This window comes from Lonchura striata, chromosome 9 (assembly GCF_046129695.1).
Source record: "Lonchura striata isolate bLonStr1 chromosome 9, bLonStr1.mat, whole genome shotgun sequence".
NCBI classification, from domain to species: Eukaryota; Metazoa; Chordata; class Aves; order Passeriformes; family Estrildidae; genus Lonchura; species Lonchura striata.
This window is the reverse complement of record NC_134611.1, coordinates 5,176,696-5,194,700: the sequence shown is the minus strand read 5'-3', so window position 1 is coordinate 5,194,700 and position 18,005 is coordinate 5,176,696. Positions and strand designations below refer to the sequence as shown.

The 18,005-nt window shown below is 43.3% G+C and overlaps 1 protein-coding gene across 3 annotated transcripts in view; it reads left to right on the top strand.

Moving 5' to 3' along the window:
- MIER1 (MIER1 transcriptional regulator) overlaps positions 1 to 17,956 on the top strand; it is a 36,417-nt gene extending 18,461 nt beyond the window's left edge. For all 3 annotated transcript variants that reach the window (XM_021535584.2, XM_021535585.2, XM_021535583.2), the window contains exons 5-13: positions 2,584 to 2,716; positions 4,276 to 4,340; positions 4,656 to 4,728; positions 6,358 to 6,509; positions 7,798 to 7,879; positions 10,026 to 10,120; positions 10,686 to 10,813; positions 13,457 to 13,593; positions 15,117 to 17,956. In XM_021535584.2, coding sequence (XP_021391259.1) covers positions 2,584 to 2,716; positions 4,276 to 4,340; positions 4,656 to 4,728; positions 6,358 to 6,509; positions 7,798 to 7,879; positions 10,026 to 10,120; positions 10,686 to 10,813; positions 13,457 to 13,593; positions 15,117 to 15,442 — 1,191 coding nt within the window. In that variant the 3' untranslated portion in view covers positions 15,443 to 17,956. The remainder of the gene's footprint in view (positions 1 to 2,583; positions 2,717 to 4,275; positions 4,341 to 4,655; positions 4,729 to 6,357; positions 6,510 to 7,797; positions 7,880 to 10,025; positions 10,121 to 10,685; positions 10,814 to 13,456; positions 13,594 to 15,116) is intronic.
- The last annotated feature ends 49 nt before the right edge of the window (positions 17,957 to 18,005 follow it).

Genomic DNA, 18,005 nt, shown 5'->3' with positions numbered 1-18,005 from the left:
TGGAAAAGCTGATTATTGAAACTGCACAAGTGTGGAGTTGGATTAAATGTGGCTCTGGGTCTTGGAAATCCTGCAGGTTTTCCAGCTTGAGCCTTTTAAGTTTGTTTTTCCAGCCTGGTTGTACTTGAATTAACTCAGCCTAATGCTTTGAGTATCTTTGCCGAATGTTTAGTTTTGAGCTTAGCATCTTCAAACTCCTTTTCTGTGTTCTCTTCAAATAGTTTTCTGATTTTAAAAAAGAGATTTTTCTACTTGGAATATAGAGTCCTGTCATGGGCACAGCTGCTGCATCCTGAATTCCATTAAGATACAAACCCTTTGGAATTGTCAGTGACACAAAAGCTGAGGCATTAGAGGAGGTTTCATTTCCTAATGTGCCTTTAAAAGAGATCCATTCTGGCCTTTTGGTACCTTTACCTGTTTGAGAATCCCTGGAATGGCACATCTGAGTCAGGACCTGAATTCCTGGGATTTGCAAGCTGCCTTGGCAGGTGCTGCAGAAGATTGTTCTTTGTGGGGGTTGAACAGTTCAAAAGGAGATCCAGAGTGAGATTGGATCAGGAAATTTCAGGGGAGGGGGAGAAATTTATGTAACATGAAGGCTGCGGGGAGAATTCTGTCAGGAGAATTCTGTCAGGAGAATTTCCTCATGGAAAGGGGCTGGAGTGTCCAGGGAACCCTGGATGTGACACTCGGGGCTCTGGGTGGTGACAGCGTGGGGATGGGCCCCAGCATGGCCCAGTTACACCAGTTCAGCCCTGCTCTGGGAGCCAGGACCTCCCAGTTCAGCCCAGTTCACACCAGTTCAGCCCTGCTCTGGGAACAAGCACCCCAAATCCCATCCCAATTCACACCAGTTCAACCTTGCACTGGGAACAAGGATCCCAAATCCCAGCCCAGTTCACACCAGTTCAACCTTGCACTGGGAACAAGCACCCCAAATCCCATCCCAGTTCACACCAGTTCAGCCCTGCACTGGGAACAAGGATCCCAAATCCCATCCCAGTTCACACCAGTTCAACCTTGCACTGGGAACAAGGATCCCAAATCCCAGCCCAGTTCACACCAGTTCAGCCCAGCCCAGCACTGGGAACAAGGACCCCAAATCCCATCCCAGTTACACCAGTTCAGCCCTGCTCTGGGAGCCAGGACCTCCCAGTTAAGCCCAGTTCACACCAGTTCAGCCCTCACTTGGAACAAGGACCCCCATATCCCAGCCCAGTTCAGCCCTGCACTGGGAGCCAGAACTTCCCAGTTCAGCCCAGTCCATCCCAGTTCAGCCCAGCCCAGCACTGGGATCAGCCCAGTCCATCCCAGTTCAGCCCAGCCCAGCACTGGGATCAACCCAGTCCATCCCAGTTCAGCCCAACCCAGCACTGGGATCAGCCCAGTCCATCCCAGTTCAGCCCAGCCCAGCACTGGGATCAGGCCCTGTTGTAATTCCTGAAGTTGTGGTGGTTTGTCTACAAATAAAGGAATTTATTTGGATTTTTGGCTCAATGCACTGAGCCAACCCTCTTCTTCCTCAATTCACATGGATTTTTATGGCCATTTCCATCTACATCCCTCTCATTTTTATTGAAAATTTCCAAGGAAGGATTTTAAGACCAAAGTAAAATTTTATTGAAATGAAATTCAATGAGAACCATGAGGATTAAAATAAAGCAAAGTTGAATATTTCATTTGGGTTCATATTTCTGATTTGTTACATCCTGGCTGTTCTATTGATCTGCTTAAAAACAACCTCAGAGTACATTTACACATTAAAATGTTACTAATAAAGGAATTTATTCTAATAAAGGAATTTATTCCTATTTTTGGTCTTCACTCAATGTACTGAGCCAGCCCTGCTGTTCCTGAGGGGTTGAACCACTCAATTCATATGGATTTTTATGGCAGGTGCCATTTCCATCTAAATTTTTATTGGAAATTTCTAAGAAAGGATTTTAAGACCAAAGTAAAATTTTATTGAAATGAAATTCAATGAGAACCACGAGGATTAAAATAAAGCAAAGTTGAATATTTCATTTGGGTTCATATTTCTGATTTGTTACAGTCTGGCTGTTCTATTGATCTGCTTAAAAATAACCTCAGAGTATATTTACACATCAAAATGTTACTAATAAAGGAATTTATTCTAATAAAGGAATTTATTCCTATTTTTGGTCTTGACTTAATGTACTGAGCCAGCCCTGCTGTTCCTGAGGGGTTGAACCACTCAATTCATATGGATTTTTATGGCAGGTGCCATTTCCATCTACATCCCTCTCATTTTTATTGAAAATTTCTAAGAAAGGATTTTAAGACCAAAGTAAAATTTTATTGAAATGAAATTCAATAAAAACCACGAGAACTTAAAAAAGCAACAATTTCATTTCTATCTACTTCAAAAACAACCTCAAAATGTGCTCACACATTAAAAAGTTAAATTCATGTTGGCTCAGCCTGGACAAACCACAAAGAAAAGCGATCTGGGGTTACCCTATTGAAAAAATCTTGCCAAAAATCAGATTTTTCGCTGCCAGGGATTGCTGAGCTGCTGCTGAATTTTCCCTGATGGATTTTGATTTGCTGCTGTGGCAGGAGGAGACCATCAAGGATTCCTCAGGGCAGGAAGATGAGACCCAATCCTCCAACGATGACCCAGCCCCATCTGTTGCCTCTCAAGACCCCCAGGAGATCATTCGCCCTCGGCGCTGTAAATATTTTGATACCAGTAAGTCCAGTTTAATCAGCCCCAAAACCCCAGTGTTCTGTGCCAGAAATGCACTTTGAGCCCTAAAAATACTGATTTTCCTCTTCACGGCTCCGCTGCTGATGAGAATTGTGCTCCAAACAAAGAAGGAAAAGTCCTGGTTTTAGCTGAGGGTGAAGCTGCTCTGCTGGCTCTGTGAAGGACAGGAGATAATCTCTGATTTTACAAGAAAGGAGGAGATTTGGGGGGGAAATTAAAAATTGAAATTGCAAATTGAATTTTTACAGGTTGAAATTCATTGGTGTGCTCTGGTTATTTGCCAAAACCTGGCCTCTGTCCTCATCCAAAGGAGCTCAGAGTCCACCTAAAGGGAAAAATCCGCTGAAATTCCCTACAAATAAAACACAGATTTCCTCAGAAAGAGAAAATAAAATGTGGGAAAGGCCCACAATTGTTAACCCTGAAACAGCGGAAGGGGGGGGCTCACAAAGAAGAAAATTTGCTTCAAGAATTCCAGTTTTGATTCTGCTGCCAGCACTCAACTGATCATTTTCATTCTTACTTTGTTTCCAAATTGAGTTTGCATCCACTGAACTCTGATTTCCCTGGAATCTCCCCTGATGGGATCTGACCCTTTTGGGCTGCTTGGGACAGCAGATATTTTATCTTTCTTCAATAAAAGTGGCAGTTGCTAATTGAATTCCTTCTGTTCCGTGCTTGAACAAATAAAAGGTTCCTCACCATACCTTACACTTGATGATTATTAGTTGTGAAGTTGCAAATATGTAATTTTTAATTTGTGGTTTATTTAAATCCAAAATTGCCAAGGAACCTTTAAATTTAAATGAACAATTGCCAAGTGTGTATCTGTGCAGAGAATTGCAAATACCTTCAATAAATTCCTATTTTTAAGCACAGAATTAACTTCATTAGAGTGTATTGCATTAGGTTTGGGCTTTTTTACAGCTTTCAGCTGGGTATAAAATATCATTTGATGTATAAATAACTTTAATGCTGCTGTATCACATCCTGTACAGAAACCAGCACCTTGTGAAAGGCAGCTGGGCTATGCCATAAAGAGTTTAACATTCCTGCCAGTCCTTATCCCAGATAATCTCCTGGAAGTGCTGCTGGGCATCCCAGGCTCCTAAATCCCAGCAGGAAACACTCCCAGATTTCTCCCACCTTCTGCTGAGATCTACCTGAAATTCCCTGGAAAAAGAGCAGCAGCAACTAAGCCACGAGCTGATGGAAAAGGGGTTGAAACCCCCAAAAATATTCCCACAAATTTAGAACAAACTTGGATTATCATTTAGAATAAACTTCCTTCAAAGTCGAGGGAAAAGAAATTTGAATTTAGTAACAAATTGAGAAGTGTTTTTATTTATGTCTGAATTTCTCAGAGCCTGGCTTGTATCTTAATCCAAATGTGGGTGGGTCATTTTTTAATCTTGTCACTGCTGAGCCATGAGTGTTGTCCCCAAAAGTGTCCCTGAGATAAGGAGGGAGGGAGGGAGCAGGGCTGAGGCTGCTGCCAGCCCTGCTCCTCTGGGCTCAAATGGCTGCAAAATTCCTTGCAGATAGCGAAATAGAGGAGGAATCTGAAGAGGATGAAGATTACATCCCCTCAGAAGACTGGAAAAAGGTAAATATTCATCCCACATTTCATGAATAATTAATTCATCTGTTACTGGGTAACTCTGAGCTCTGTGGAGCACTGAAATCCTCTGCAGTTTTCCCTCATAAATAGAAGAGTTTGGGTAATGAGAAGTCTTTAAATCCTTCCCAAACAGTCAAAAATCCATTTCCATATAGCTGCCTTCAATTTTGATCCTGTTAATTGCATTTTTAGGTTTTAAACAATGAAAGTTTTAAGAGGGGAGGAAAAAAAGATGTGGTCATGCTCCTGTTTGCTAACAAAAAAATCTCAGGGTGGTTTCATTCTTTTTATTCCAACCAGGAAATCATGGTGGGCTCTATGTTCCAAGCTGAAATTCCAGCTGGCACCTGCAAATACAAAGAAAATGAAAAAGGTGAGATTTGACCATTTGTTGCTGTTTGGGATTAATGTCTGCTTAGGAGAAAGAAAAGACTGGATTGACGTCACGTGTCTTAATAAATAAATGAGTGACAATTAGAGCCACCATCATCAAATTAGAGCTCATCCTGTGCTTCAGCAGAGCTGGAGGAAGAGGAAAAGAAGGATTTTATTCTTGAACCTTTGGATTCTGATTTAGTGACCCACACAAGCTGCAGCCTCTTCACTTATGGATTTCTTTCATGTAAAATGAGACAGCTAATGGAGAAATTGTACTGCTGGAACTGGATTATCACATTAAAAAGGGCAACATGGTACCAGCAGCTTTGGTTTTCATATTTTGTTCCTCTTCAATCAGGAGTAAGGAGTTCTGCTTTTGTAGATTTTTTTTTTTTCCCCAGCAATTTTCCCCCTCATCCCAAGCAGAGACTTTGGCTGGATGCTGTCAGAAAAGGCAGATCCAGTTTAAACCCAGCTGGGAGCAGAAAAAGGAAATTTTCCTGCTCATCCAGCCCCTTCCTAAGGATTTGCTCACACTGCAGGTCAATGAGAATGGATTTCTTTGTAGTTTTGTAGAATTTAATTTTTAAATAACCACCACAAAGCCTGGAACCCTCCTAGAATCCAAGTTTATGCTCAAATATCTCATTGCCCAGGGAGGTGGGGGATTCCCAAGGTTCCCTGGAGGCTCCAGGCCAGGCTGGACAGGGCTTGGAGCCCCCTGGGCCAGTGGAACTCCCTCCTCCCAGTGGAATCCATGGAATTGGATGATTTTTAAGGTCCCTTCCAACCCAAAGCATTCCAGGATTCTCTGACAGTTCCTATAACTCTTTTTTTTTTTTTTTCCCTTGAGTGAGCAGCCAAACATCAGCTGAGTTGGAACTCAGAAACAAAATCCCAGAAAATTCCTGGGAGCTGTTCCCAAAGCGTGTCCTGGGTGAAGCAAAGCTGCTTTCTTTGCAAGGCATTTAATCATTTCTTTACCACTTTGGGGGGTTTATTTGCATTTATTTCCATGATAAATTACTTTTTCCAAGTAGACGTTGATCCCTGAGCTTTCCCCACGCCTCCCTCCCTGTGCTTTCCCAAGCATTCCTTTGGAATCAGTGTTCAAATTCCTTCCTTGCTGCTCTTCCTCACGTTGTTGGAGCCCACAGACAAGGTCTGGATATTTTCCTACTTTAACAGCCAGAATTTAACTTCATTTTGCTGCAGTCCAAAGCATGGCTCTTCCAAAATAAAACTCTTCCAAAATAATCAGGGGATATCTCACTTGGCCCACATTTCTCCATTAATTTGAGTTTACTGTGGCTTCCCTGCCCTGAAACTCCTGTGAAAGCTCTGGGAAAAGGTGGAGCTTGGAATTCTGGAGTTGCAGGATGAGTTCTATAATCCAGAACCCAGATCATGGCAGGGGTTTGAAGGCCAAGTCCAAAACCCAAATCCAAAACCCAAATCCAAATCCAAAACCCAAGTCAATTGGATCTCTGCATCCATGAGGGTTCCCCTGATTTCCAGATTAATGCTGCTCGCAGGGTCGATCAGAGACAATAATTACCTTCATCATAATTTCATTTTATGATCATGATTTCATTTTCTTGTGCTCTCCCTGGGGTTTACCCAGTGTATGAAAATGATGACCAGCTGCTCTGGAATCCAGACTTTCTACCAGAGGATAAAGTGATAGAATTCCTCAAGGAAGCCTCGAGGCGCACGGGAGAGGAGAAGGGCCTGGATGCAATTCCTGAGGGCTCCCACATTAAAGACAATGAGCAGGTATAAAAAATAACCACAATATGCCGTTTATTTTCTAGAATTAATCGTTTCTTTATTTCATTTTACTCACAAGAGGTAAAATTGGGTTTGAAGGTTTATTGTTCCTTGTGGAAATAGAAATTTGATGAGGATTTTACCTCTCCGAGAATATTAAAACTGTTAACTTGGGCTTAATGTTGATTTATTTAAAAGAAATACATAAGAAAATAAATAAGATCTTTATATATATGTATATAAATCTGTATTAATTAATTCTCTCAGGGACAGAATTTTTCAATGATGAAATTCTTTATGAATGCACACTTAATTTTTTCTTCATACCCAAAAAAAAACCCCTACACATCAATTTTACAAATCAATTTTACAAATTCCTGTAATGGATGAAAAAGCTTCAAAAAAATCCTCTATCACTTCTACAAATGTGTGCAGTGGATGGAAGAGTTGCAGTGCTGTGCTTGGGTATTTTCTTGGTCTGTAAATGGAGAATTGGAAATGCAAACACAGTAAATACATCTTCAATTACACCGAGTTCATTCCGAGGGTTTATATTTATTCTGAGGGTTTATTAGACAATAAATAATATCTTTATATATACATTTTTATATATCTATGTCTTTCAGGGACGGAATTTTTCAATGATGAAATTCTTTATGAATGCACATTTAATTTTTTCTTCGTACCCAAAAAAAAAAAAACCCTACACATCAATTTTACAAATCAATTTTACAAATGCATGTAGTGGAAGAAAAAACTTAAAAAAAAAATCCTCCATCACTTTTACAAATGTGTGCAGTGGATGGAAGAGTTGCAGTGCTGTGCTTGGGTATTTTCTTGGTCTGTAAATGGAGAATTGGAAATGCAAACACAGTAAATACATCTTCAATTACACCGAGTTCATTCCAAGGTTTTATTAGAAAATAAATAAGATCTTTATATATACCTATATAAATCTGTATTAATTAATTCTCTCAGGGACAGAATTTTTCAATGATGAATTTTTTTATGAATGCACACTTAATTTCTTCTTTATACCCAAAAAAAACCCGTACACATCAATTTTACAAATCATTTTTGCAAATGTGTGCAGTGGCTGGAAGAGTTGCAGTGCTGTGCTTGGTCTGTAAATGGAGATTTGGAAATGTAAATACATTTCCAACGACCCCGGGCTCACTCCGAGGTTGATTCCCAATGTGCAGAGGAGGTTTCTTTTTAATCTGGGTTTTTGTGGCCGTGCCCGGCAGGTTTTGGGGTTTCTGCAGTGGGAAATGTGTGCCTCTCCTCTCTGCAGGCCCTCTACGAGCTGGTGAAGTGCAATTTTGACCCCGAGGAATCCTTACGGAGGCTGAGATTTAATGTCAAAGCAGCCAGAGGTGAGCGTGCCCCAAAAAGCAGTTTCTGTTCCTAAATTCCCATTTTAAAAGTTTCTCTTCCTAAATTCCCATTTTAAAGCAGTTTCTGTTCCTAAATTCCCATTTTACAGCAGTTTCTGTTCCTAAATTCCCATTTTAAAGCAATTTCTTTTCCTAAATTCCCATTTTAAAGCAGTTTCTGTTCCTAAATTCCCATTTAAAAGCAATTTCTTTTCCTAAATTCCCATTTTAAAAGTTTCTCTTCCTAAATTCCCATTTTAAAGCAGTTTCTGTTCCTAAATTCCCATTTAAAAGCAATTTCTTTTCCTAAATTCCCATTTTACAGCAGTTTCTGTTCCTAAATTCCCATTTTACAGCAGTTTCTGTTCCTAAATTCCCATTTTGCAGCAGTTTCTCTTCCTAAATTCCCATTTATTTCCTTGGGATTTGCTGTCAGCAGAAGCCTGAGTTCAATGATTTAAACTTCCTTTAAATGCAGCCTCAGTGAATTTCTCATTGTGCTCCGGGAGAATGGAACTGGCAGATGTGGAAATTCCCTCCCAGCCCAGATGTGATACAAATATCTGGGATTTCTTTAAATGCCACACTCTGTAAAATAAAAAATGTTCTCCTTTATTTAGATTTTTGTTTTCATTTTCTTCTTTATTTAGAATGATTTCATTTTCTCTAGCAGCTTCAAATGGGAAATCACTTCCTAACCACTCAGCTGTGTAACATTAAAAACCCTAAATCAATTCAAAATGAATTAATTTAAAATAAAGGAGCAAATTAATTTTTTATTTTACTGAGTGTAGCATTAAAAATCCTGATACATAAAATGAAATAATCCTAAATAGAGAAGCAAATAAACCTTTTCTTTTACAAAGTATGACATTACAAATCCCGCTACATAAAATGAATTCATTCTAAATAAAGGAGAAAATTAACCTTTTACTTCACAAAGTATAAGGTTAAAAACCCTGATACGTAAAATGAAATAATCTTAAACAAAGGAACAAATTAACTCTTTATTTTTACAAAGTATAACAATACAAACCCTGACACATAAAATGAGTTAATTCCAAAAACCCTGATACATAAAATGAAATCATCCTAAATAAAGGAGCAAATTAACGTTTATTTTACAAAATATAATATTTAAAACCCTGATACGTAAAATGAATTAATTCTAAATAAAGGAGCAAATTAGCCTTTTATTTTACAAAATATAACATTTTAAATGCTAATACAGAAAATAATCCTAAATAAAGGAGCAAATCAACTTTTATTTTACAAAATGTAATATTTAAAACCCTTCTACATAAAATGAATTAATTCTAAATAAAGGAGAAATTTAACCTTTGTTTTACAAAATATAACATTAAAAACCCCACTACATAAAATGAAACAATCCTAAATAAAGGAGCAAATGAACTTTTATTTTACAAAATGTAATATTTAAAACCCTGATACAGAAAATGAAACAATCCTAAATAAAGGAGCAAATGAACCTTTTGTTTTACAAAGCATAAAGTTACAAACCCTGCTAGAGAAAATGAAATAATTCTAAATAAAGGAGAAAAATTAAAATAAAATCTAAATAAAGGAGAACATTTTTTATTTTACAGAGTGTAGCATTTAAAGTCCTGATATGTAAAATGAAATAATCCTTAATAAAGGAGCAAATTAACCTTTTATTTTGCACATAAGATGCAATAATTCTCAATAAAGGAGCAAATAAACCTTTTCTTTTACAAAATGCACCATTAAACCCTGATTTTAAAGGTGCTGTGGGAGCTCTACGGGGCAGCAATGATCCAATTATTAATCAATAAATGAGATTATGCTGCTCTCCCACTGTTTTATTTACTGCTGACCTGAAGGATCAATGAGGCCAGATCAGATTTTATTTACAGATTTTATTTACAGATTTTATTTACAGATTTTATTTCCCTCCAAACCGGCTCCTCCTTTTTCCCAATCTTGTCCTCCAACAGGAGAATTCCCATTTTTATACCAAAAAGGGAAATTCCAAAAAGGGAAATTCCTGGGGCTGGCCCCTATGGAATCAGCTGTTGGAGAAAGGACCCAGATGTTTTCTGTCCCTTTTGGTGGCTTTTTTAATGAACTCTTTTCTTTATTGCTTTTGTTTTTTATTTTCCTGCAGAAGAATTATCTGTTTGGACAGAAGAGGAATGCAGGAACTTCGAGCAAGGGCTGAAAGTCTATGGCAAGGATTTCCACGTGATTCAGGCAAATAAGGTAAACTTCAAGTGCAATTCTCACTTTTTACATTTTAAAACAAACTAATTACCAATAAATTTTGTCCTTCACAAAGAAATGGACAAAATTATTTTGTTTTTGCTGTAGAATCACCGAGTCCTGGAATGGTTTGGGTTGGAAGGGACCTTAAAGATCCCACGGGCAGGGACAGTTCCACTCTCCCAGCTTGCTCCAACCTTGCAGGGATGGATCCAGGCAGGAATTTTTTCCTCCTCAGTTTTTTCCCAATATTTACATCCAAATTGGTGTCTCAAATCCCAGAATTTGTAACTGGAAGTGCAGAAATCCTGCAAAAATCCTGTGGGAAGAGCTGCTCCCCTGGAGCCTGACTCTGCACACACCCTTGCACTTTTCCTTCCTTCCACGAGACCCCCAAAATATTTTTCCAAGCGCCCTTCACTCCCCTCAAATTTCAAAATTTTACACTGAGGATTTCCACTCTTCCAAGCAGCTTTGACTTGGAATTTCACGTTGTTTTGCCCCAAATGCTGGATATTTTCTCTGGATCAGAATTGCTGACCCCGAGTTGCTGGCTCTGCTCCAGGTGCGGACCCGCTCCGTGGGGGAATGTGTGGCTTTTTACTACATGTGGAAAAAGTCGGAGCGTTACGATTTCTTCGCTCAGCAGACCCGCTTTGGGAAGAAAAAATACAACCTGCACCCTGGGGTCACGTAAGATGTGCCTGATTTCATCATTTCGGGGTTCAAGCTTTAGTTTATCCTGCCCTCGGCTGAAAAATCGGGGATTCGGAGACTAATTTGCAGCAGGAAAACAGCCAAAGTGGAAAAAAAAATCATCAGAAGTGTGTATAAATGATGTGTAAAATACATTTATTTGGGGTGAGGGCGACACTTTGCACTGAGGAGCAATCTGAGTTTGAGTCGTGTTAGAATTGGATTGGTTTACTTTTTAAATGTTAATAGGTTTTTCTTCTAAACGCTTGCTTTAATTAAATACATTTTCTACAAAAGCATGGATCCCGAGTTCCAGGTGGGACTTGTGGTGCATTGTTTGTCCATCATTCTGGCCAGCACAACACCAAATCCTGGGGGACTTGGGGCTCTCCAAAGCTCCGTTCCCATTCCCATCCTGGTGGGGAAGGAGGGTGCAGAGCTGCCCTCCCAGCTCCTTCTGCTGCCCTTCATTCCAAAGCTCCTGCACCAAACGGGATCTGCCAGTCCCACTCTTTCCACTGCCTCCTGCCAAGCTCTTCCACCAGTATTTTCATTCCTCATTTCTCCCTGGCTCCTCTCTCCATCCTTCTTTGGAATATTGTTGTTTCTCCAAGCCCTGCGGGGCCCTGGGACACCCAGAGTTGCCACCAGGGACTTTGTGGGTGTTAAAGAGTTTTTTACCTGGCAGGGACTGCCTGGCTCCCCCTTTCCTTCCATCTCTTGCTGGGTTCCCCGCCCTGGTTTTCATTTTCCCCCTATTTTCCATTTCCCCCCACCATTTTCCATTTTCCCCCCTATTTTCCATTCCCCCCCTATTTCCATTTCCCCCCCATTTTCCATTTCCTCCTATTTTCCATTTTCCCTCTTTATTTTCCATTTTCCCCTATTTTCCATTTTCCCTCCTATTTTCCATTTTCCGCCTATTTTCCATTTTCCCTCCTATTTTCCACTTTCCCTCCTATTTTCCACTTTCCCTCCTATTATCCATTTCCCCCTATTTTCCATTTCCCCCTATTTTCCATTTCCCCCTATTTTCCATTTTTCCTCCTATTTTTCATTTTCCCTCCTATTTTTCATTCCCTCCCATTTTCCGTTTTCCCTCCTATTTTCCATTTTCCATTTTTCCTATTTTCCATTTTCCCCTCCTATTTTCCATTTCCACCTTATTTCCATTTTTCCTCCTATTTTCCATTTCCCCCCCTATTTCCCATTTTCCCTCTTATTTTCCATTTTCCCTCCTGTTTTCCATTTTCCCTCTTTATTTTCTATTTTTCCTCCTATTTTCCATTTCCTCCTATTTTCCGTTTTCCCCCATTTTCCATTTTCCCCTTTATTTTCCATTTCCCCCCTATTTTCCCTCCTATTTCCCCTTTTCCCCTATTTTCCATTTCCCCTGTATTTGCCCCCTATTTTTCCTTTTCCCTTATTTTCCATTTTCCCTGTATTTCCCCTTATTTTTCCTTTCCCTCTATTTTCCATTTTCCCCCAAATTGGACATTTTTGTTGTCTCTTCCTGCTTCTGGGTGCAGCATTAAGTCATTAAGGATTAGACTTGTCTGTTCTTGAATGATTTTGCAGGTAAATTCAGGGAATTCAGGCTGGAATTCCAGGATAATTACGTGTCAGGAGAAGTTTCTGGAGTTATTCCAGCCCTCCCACCACATCCAAGGCTTTCACCCACCAGCTTTGTTTCCACCTTCCATTCCTCCTGAACTGGAGCTCTGGAATAAATGGCACAGATGGGAATGGAGTAAATTCCACGGATGGGAATGGAGTAAATTCCACGGATGGGAATGTCTTGAGCTCTGGAGTTTTTCTCTTGGTTTGAGCTCGACCCCTCTGGGGTTTTGTGCACAAATGGGATTTGGTTTTGGTGCAGTGGGTTGGTGTTGGCGCTCAGCACATTCCAAGGGTTTCTTGCCTGAAGGGATCCCCTGGGGAGCCCAGGGCGGACACAAAGGGTTCGGAATCGTGGGCGCTGTGGGTTGGGAGGAGCCCAAGGGGCAGAGGGCACTGCCAGGCTGCTCCAGCGCCACCCGGCCCGGCCCTGGGCGCTGCCAGGGATCCAGGGGCAGCACTCGGGAATTGCAGCCCAGGGAGCAATTCCTGCCCAGAACCCCATCCCAAAATCCCTGCCCCTGCCAGCGGGAAACCTCCCCACAGCTGCAGCGTGTGCAGGGCCATCTGCAGCTGTCCCACTGTGTCTGTGTGTCCTGCAGGGACCCTGTGTCTGTGTGTCCTGCAGGGATCCTGGGACCCTGTGTCTGTCTGTCCTGCAGGGATCCAGGGACCCTGTGTCTGTGTGTCCTGCAGAGATCCTGTGTCTGTGTGTCCTGCAGGGATCCAGGGACCCTGTGTCTGTCTGTCCTGCAGGGATCCAGGGATCCTGTCCCAGCTGTGTGTCTGTGTGTCCTGCAGGATTCCATGGCTGTGTCTGTCTGTCCATCCGCAGGGGTCCCATGGCTGTGTCTGTCTGTCTGTCCATCTGCAGGGGTCCCATGGCTGTGTCTGTCTGTCTGTCTGTCCGCAGGGATTACATGGATCCTGTCCGTCTGCCCGCAGGGGTCCCATGGCTCTGTCTGTCTGTCTGTCCGCCCGCAGGGGTCCCATGGCTGTGTCTGTCTGTCTGTCTGTCCGCAGGGATTACATGGACCGCCTCCTGGACGAGAGCGAGAGCGCCGCCTCCAGCCGGGCGCCGTCGCCGCCGCCCACGGCCTCCAACAGCAGCGCCAGCCAGTCCGAGAGGGACGAGTGCGCCTCGGGCAGCGCCCACAACGGTGAGACAGGGCCCGAGCCCCGGGCACAGCCGGGACAGCCCCGGGACAGCCGGGCCTGCTGTGGGCCTCTGCCCTGGGCACGCCGTGCCAGTCCTGGGACAGCCGGGCCTGCCGTGGGCCTCTGCCCCAGGCACAGCCTGGCACACCCTGCCAGCCTCGGGACAGCCCATCCCTGCCGTGGGCCCATGCCCCTGGCACTCCCTGGCACACCCTGCCAGCCTGCTCTGGCCCGTGCCAGCCCGCTCTGTCCCGTGCCCCTGGCACTCCCTGGCACACCCTGCCAGCCTGCTCTGTCCCGTGCCAGCCTGCTCTGACCTGTGCCAGCCCACTCTGTCCCATGCCAGCCCGCTCTGGCCCGTGTCCCTGGCACACCCTGCCCACCTGCCCTGCCTGGGGCCACCCCCAGGTCCCCAGGCTGCTCCGGGCGATGGAGCAGCCACAGCTCCTCTGGAATCCCAGCCCAGCCCTGCCCACCCCCCCAGGCTGGTCCCGCTCCTCTGTGCCCACAGCCCCACCTGCCCCTCCACCGCCTGAATGCCATTCCCTGTGCCTCGTCCCAGGGAGCTCCTGGAGCTCCTTTGGGCCCTGGGAATGGCTCGGAGCTCTCCCAAAGCTTCCCTTTCTCCAGGCGAGCACCCCCAGAGACAAACAGCCTATTTCAGGTTAAAGCTGGTTTTTAAAAGCCCCTCCACGTTGGCATTTAAGCAGGGGCCTTGTCTGGAAGTTAAATCCCCTTGGAATTTGCTGTTAGCTGAGGTGGTGAGTTCTGTGTGCCCTGTGCCGTGCAGAGATGGAATTCCAGGGCTGGGAGGAGTCCTGAGCTGGAGCTGGGGAGCTCCTGCTGCTCCTCAGGAGCTCCTCCTGAGGGCTGGGAAGGGAGAATGGGAATGGGAGAGGAGCCAGGCAGGAAAGGGGGGAGAGCTGGGGACTCCCTCAGAGCCTGGAAATCACCTGGAAGTGCACAGAGTGCCCAGAGCTCACCTGCAGCCCTGCATCCTGGGATTCCAGGTCATTCTCTGCTCCTCTGAAGCACTTCCATGAATTCCCTTGTGTCAGTTGTGTGCACATCAGCCACACAGTGAGGAGGAGAAGGAAAACTGGATTTTTAATGGATTTTGAGCTCACCTGCAGCCCTGCATCCTGGGATTCCAGATTATTCTCTACTCCTTTGAAGCACTTCCATGACCTCCTCCCTGTGTCAGTTGTGTGCACATCAGCCACACAGTGAGGAGCAGCAGAAAAACACTGGATTTTTAATGGATTTTGAGTTCAGATCTGCTTTCCTGACCCAGCCCAGGTGAGGAGAGCTCACCTGCAGCCCTGCATCCTGGGATTCCAGGACATTCTCTACTCCTTTGAAGCACTTCCATGACCTCCTCCCTGTGTCAGTTGTGTGCACATCAGCCACACAGTGAGGAGAAGGAGGAAAACACTGGATTTTTAATGGATTCTGAGTTCAGATCTGCTTTCCTGACCCTGCTGGGCTGCTGCTGACTTTGCTGACGGGGTTTCTCTCCACCCAGGTGTCTCTGCCAACGGCCCAGGGGAGGTGCCAGGGAAGGAGGAGGCCAGGCTGGAGGGGCTGCACGCCAATGGACCCTGCAGCGGGAAGAAAACGCCTCACACGGAGCTGGACACCAACGGCTACGAAGCCGAGAACCTCCCCAGCGAGGCCAAACTTGCTCATTCGGCCTCAAGGAACGAGCCTGAGCTGGAAGAGAAGAGTGAGAGACCTCTGAAAAGAAGGAGAATGAACAGCAATGGGAAGGAGAGCCCGGGTGCTTCAGAGTTCTTCCAGGAAACCAACTCCCACGGGAAGCTGGAGGAGCTGGAAACTCTGGATGACTGAGTGCTGGGAGCTGATTTTATTCCTTGGAGTAAATTCTGGGTGTCTACAATTTTCAGGGTTGATGGGTTACCTTCCAAAGTCCGGTTCCATAAACAATCTGAGATTTTTTTTTTTGTTTCCTGAGACCTTCTAAAGATCCGATGATTTGGTTTTCTTCAGTGCTGAAAAGCAGCAGGAAAATATTGAATTTCTCAGAGCTGGCAGCTGCGGTTCTGGGATAAAAGGCTCTTAAATATTTAAGGAACAAAGCAGTGAGTTGCTGCAAAAATATTCCCAGCCTAATACATTAAAGAATCTGTTAATACAGCATTTAATGTATAAGACAGCATTTAATCAGTGTACAAGTGAACAAAGCATATGGGGCTTTGCAGGAAGTTAAAACAGGAAAAGCCAAGACAGAGCAGGCACAGAGACTTCCACTCCTGCTGGAGAGAGGAAAATGCCATCCCATCATTAAGGAACCCTCATGAATCCTGAAAGTTATGAGCACAACTATTTTTATATATAGAAGTTTTAAAAGGTAAATAAATAAACCAGGTCAGGTTTGTCTATGTAAAATTGTTGACATCAATGATGTCTTTCCATATTCTTTATCTGGGCTAAAGAAATACATTCTGTATTTTTCCAGATTTCTTTGTAGCCTTTGAAAGATTTTTACAGTACTTATGTCTTGATTGAACTGTCCTTTCTTAAAACAAAAGCTTGTATAATTTTCTTACCTTGTACAGTTGGTAAACTTTTATGAGAGAGTTGATACCCTGAGTCTAATGTCAGCTTCCTTTTATTTTGCTGAAGTCTTTTCTAAAAAAAAAAAAACCAAACCAAACCAAACCAAACCAATGGAGTTAAAAATTAATCACCAACGTGTTAATTTTCTTCCCAGAAACTGGTAAATAATTAACATCAGAATAGTTAGGAGGCATTTGATTTTGGACATTTGGGGTTTTTTTTACTTGTTTTATGGCAAATAATGATGTTTAAATTTTTGTTAAGCATGCTGCTTGCATTGCACACATTTCCTTGCTTTCTTTCTCCCTTTGTTTGGACCTCAGAGAAATTTCACAGCAGTCAAATTGTCGAGTTTGCTGAACCTTCTTCAGGTTCAGCTGCTCCATCGTGCCCTGGTTTATTTGCTGTGCCCTGCCAGGTTTCGGGGAGCACAGCAGGGGCTGGGCTGGCTGGAAATGCAGCTGGGAGCTCAAAAATCAGAAAATCCCTGGAGAAGGGAGAGCAGGAATTTCACATTGAGCTGGGGAGAACCCCAGTGTGAAAACCAAAAATTCCTCATAAGGAAATGGGAATAGGGTGATGCTCACCCTGCCAGCAGCACCTCTGGAAAGCTGTGGGTGTAGGATTTACATCCAGCAATCAGGAATATTTGAAATCCCAGTTCATTTTGGTTTTGTTTGGTTGTTTTCTTCAGCCCAGCTCCACTTGTGGCGTGTTAAAATCCGGGATCGTTGTTCATTTGATCACTGCTAACCCTGGTCCTCCTCCTCCTCCCAGGTGTGCTGTTCATCCTTCACTGGTTGTTTTCTCTGCAGGTTTTTTTCTCTTTGTGGTTCCAGCTGAACTCAATGGTTTGAAATGGATGTTTCAACCCAAACTCCACTGCTCAGGGCTTGGGCTGATTTGGTTTCTCCTCCACTGAACTTTCCTTGGACTTTGTGATCAGGAATGAGCCAAGCCTCGGGATGAGGATGGGTTGTGGATGCAGAACCCTGGGGAATGATCAGCTCTGCCTGCCAGCCCTGCTCCTGGAGAGCCTCGGGGTGAGGCTCATTCATTACGGCCTGTGTTAATTAAGGAGTGCAGTGATTAATGCCTGAGGCAGAGGTTGCTGGTAACTCTCCCCTCTGGTTATGAGCAGAACCTCAAAGACGGTTCCACACAAGCAGAATCCTATTTTCAGTTTTATTTTGATGTTCTTTGTTTTCGGTTGCAAGTTGGAAATACTTCCAAAAATCCATAGGAAAGTTTCCAAAGGAATTGTCTCAGGCTCGTGTGTGAAATCCAGCACTGTGTACATTTTCAGGAACGTTGCTTTGTTTTTTATCTTTCCTTTTTTTTTTTGGTGATACTTAGAAGAGACCTGACATTCCATAATCCACTATGTAATGCTCAGCTAGACTTTAAGAATATAAGAATATTTAATTCTAATTTACCTTTTGTTTATGCTGGTGTTTTATACAATACTTTGTTCATGTTTCAAACTGCAGCCACTGTAACTCGATAAGTCATTGCACTACTACTAAAGCTATTGAAAATCCTGGAAATCTAACTTTGCTTTCATTTTCCAAGCCTTCTGTACAGGTGGGAACCCAGTCCAGCAGGAAATCCTTGGGTTTCCCAAAGGGTTCAGTGTGCTACAAAATCCCCCCCCACACAAACCCTACAGATGAGGTTGAGACATTTTTTCCACACAGTATTTTGCACTGTCAGTAATTCCCTCCTCTTACTCCCCTTCCCCGTCTGCAATTCTGGAAAAGCTTATTAAAATATTTTTAAACTTACTGTCTGCATCCGAAATTCCTGACTTTCTTTGCTCCAGAGGGGTGGAATA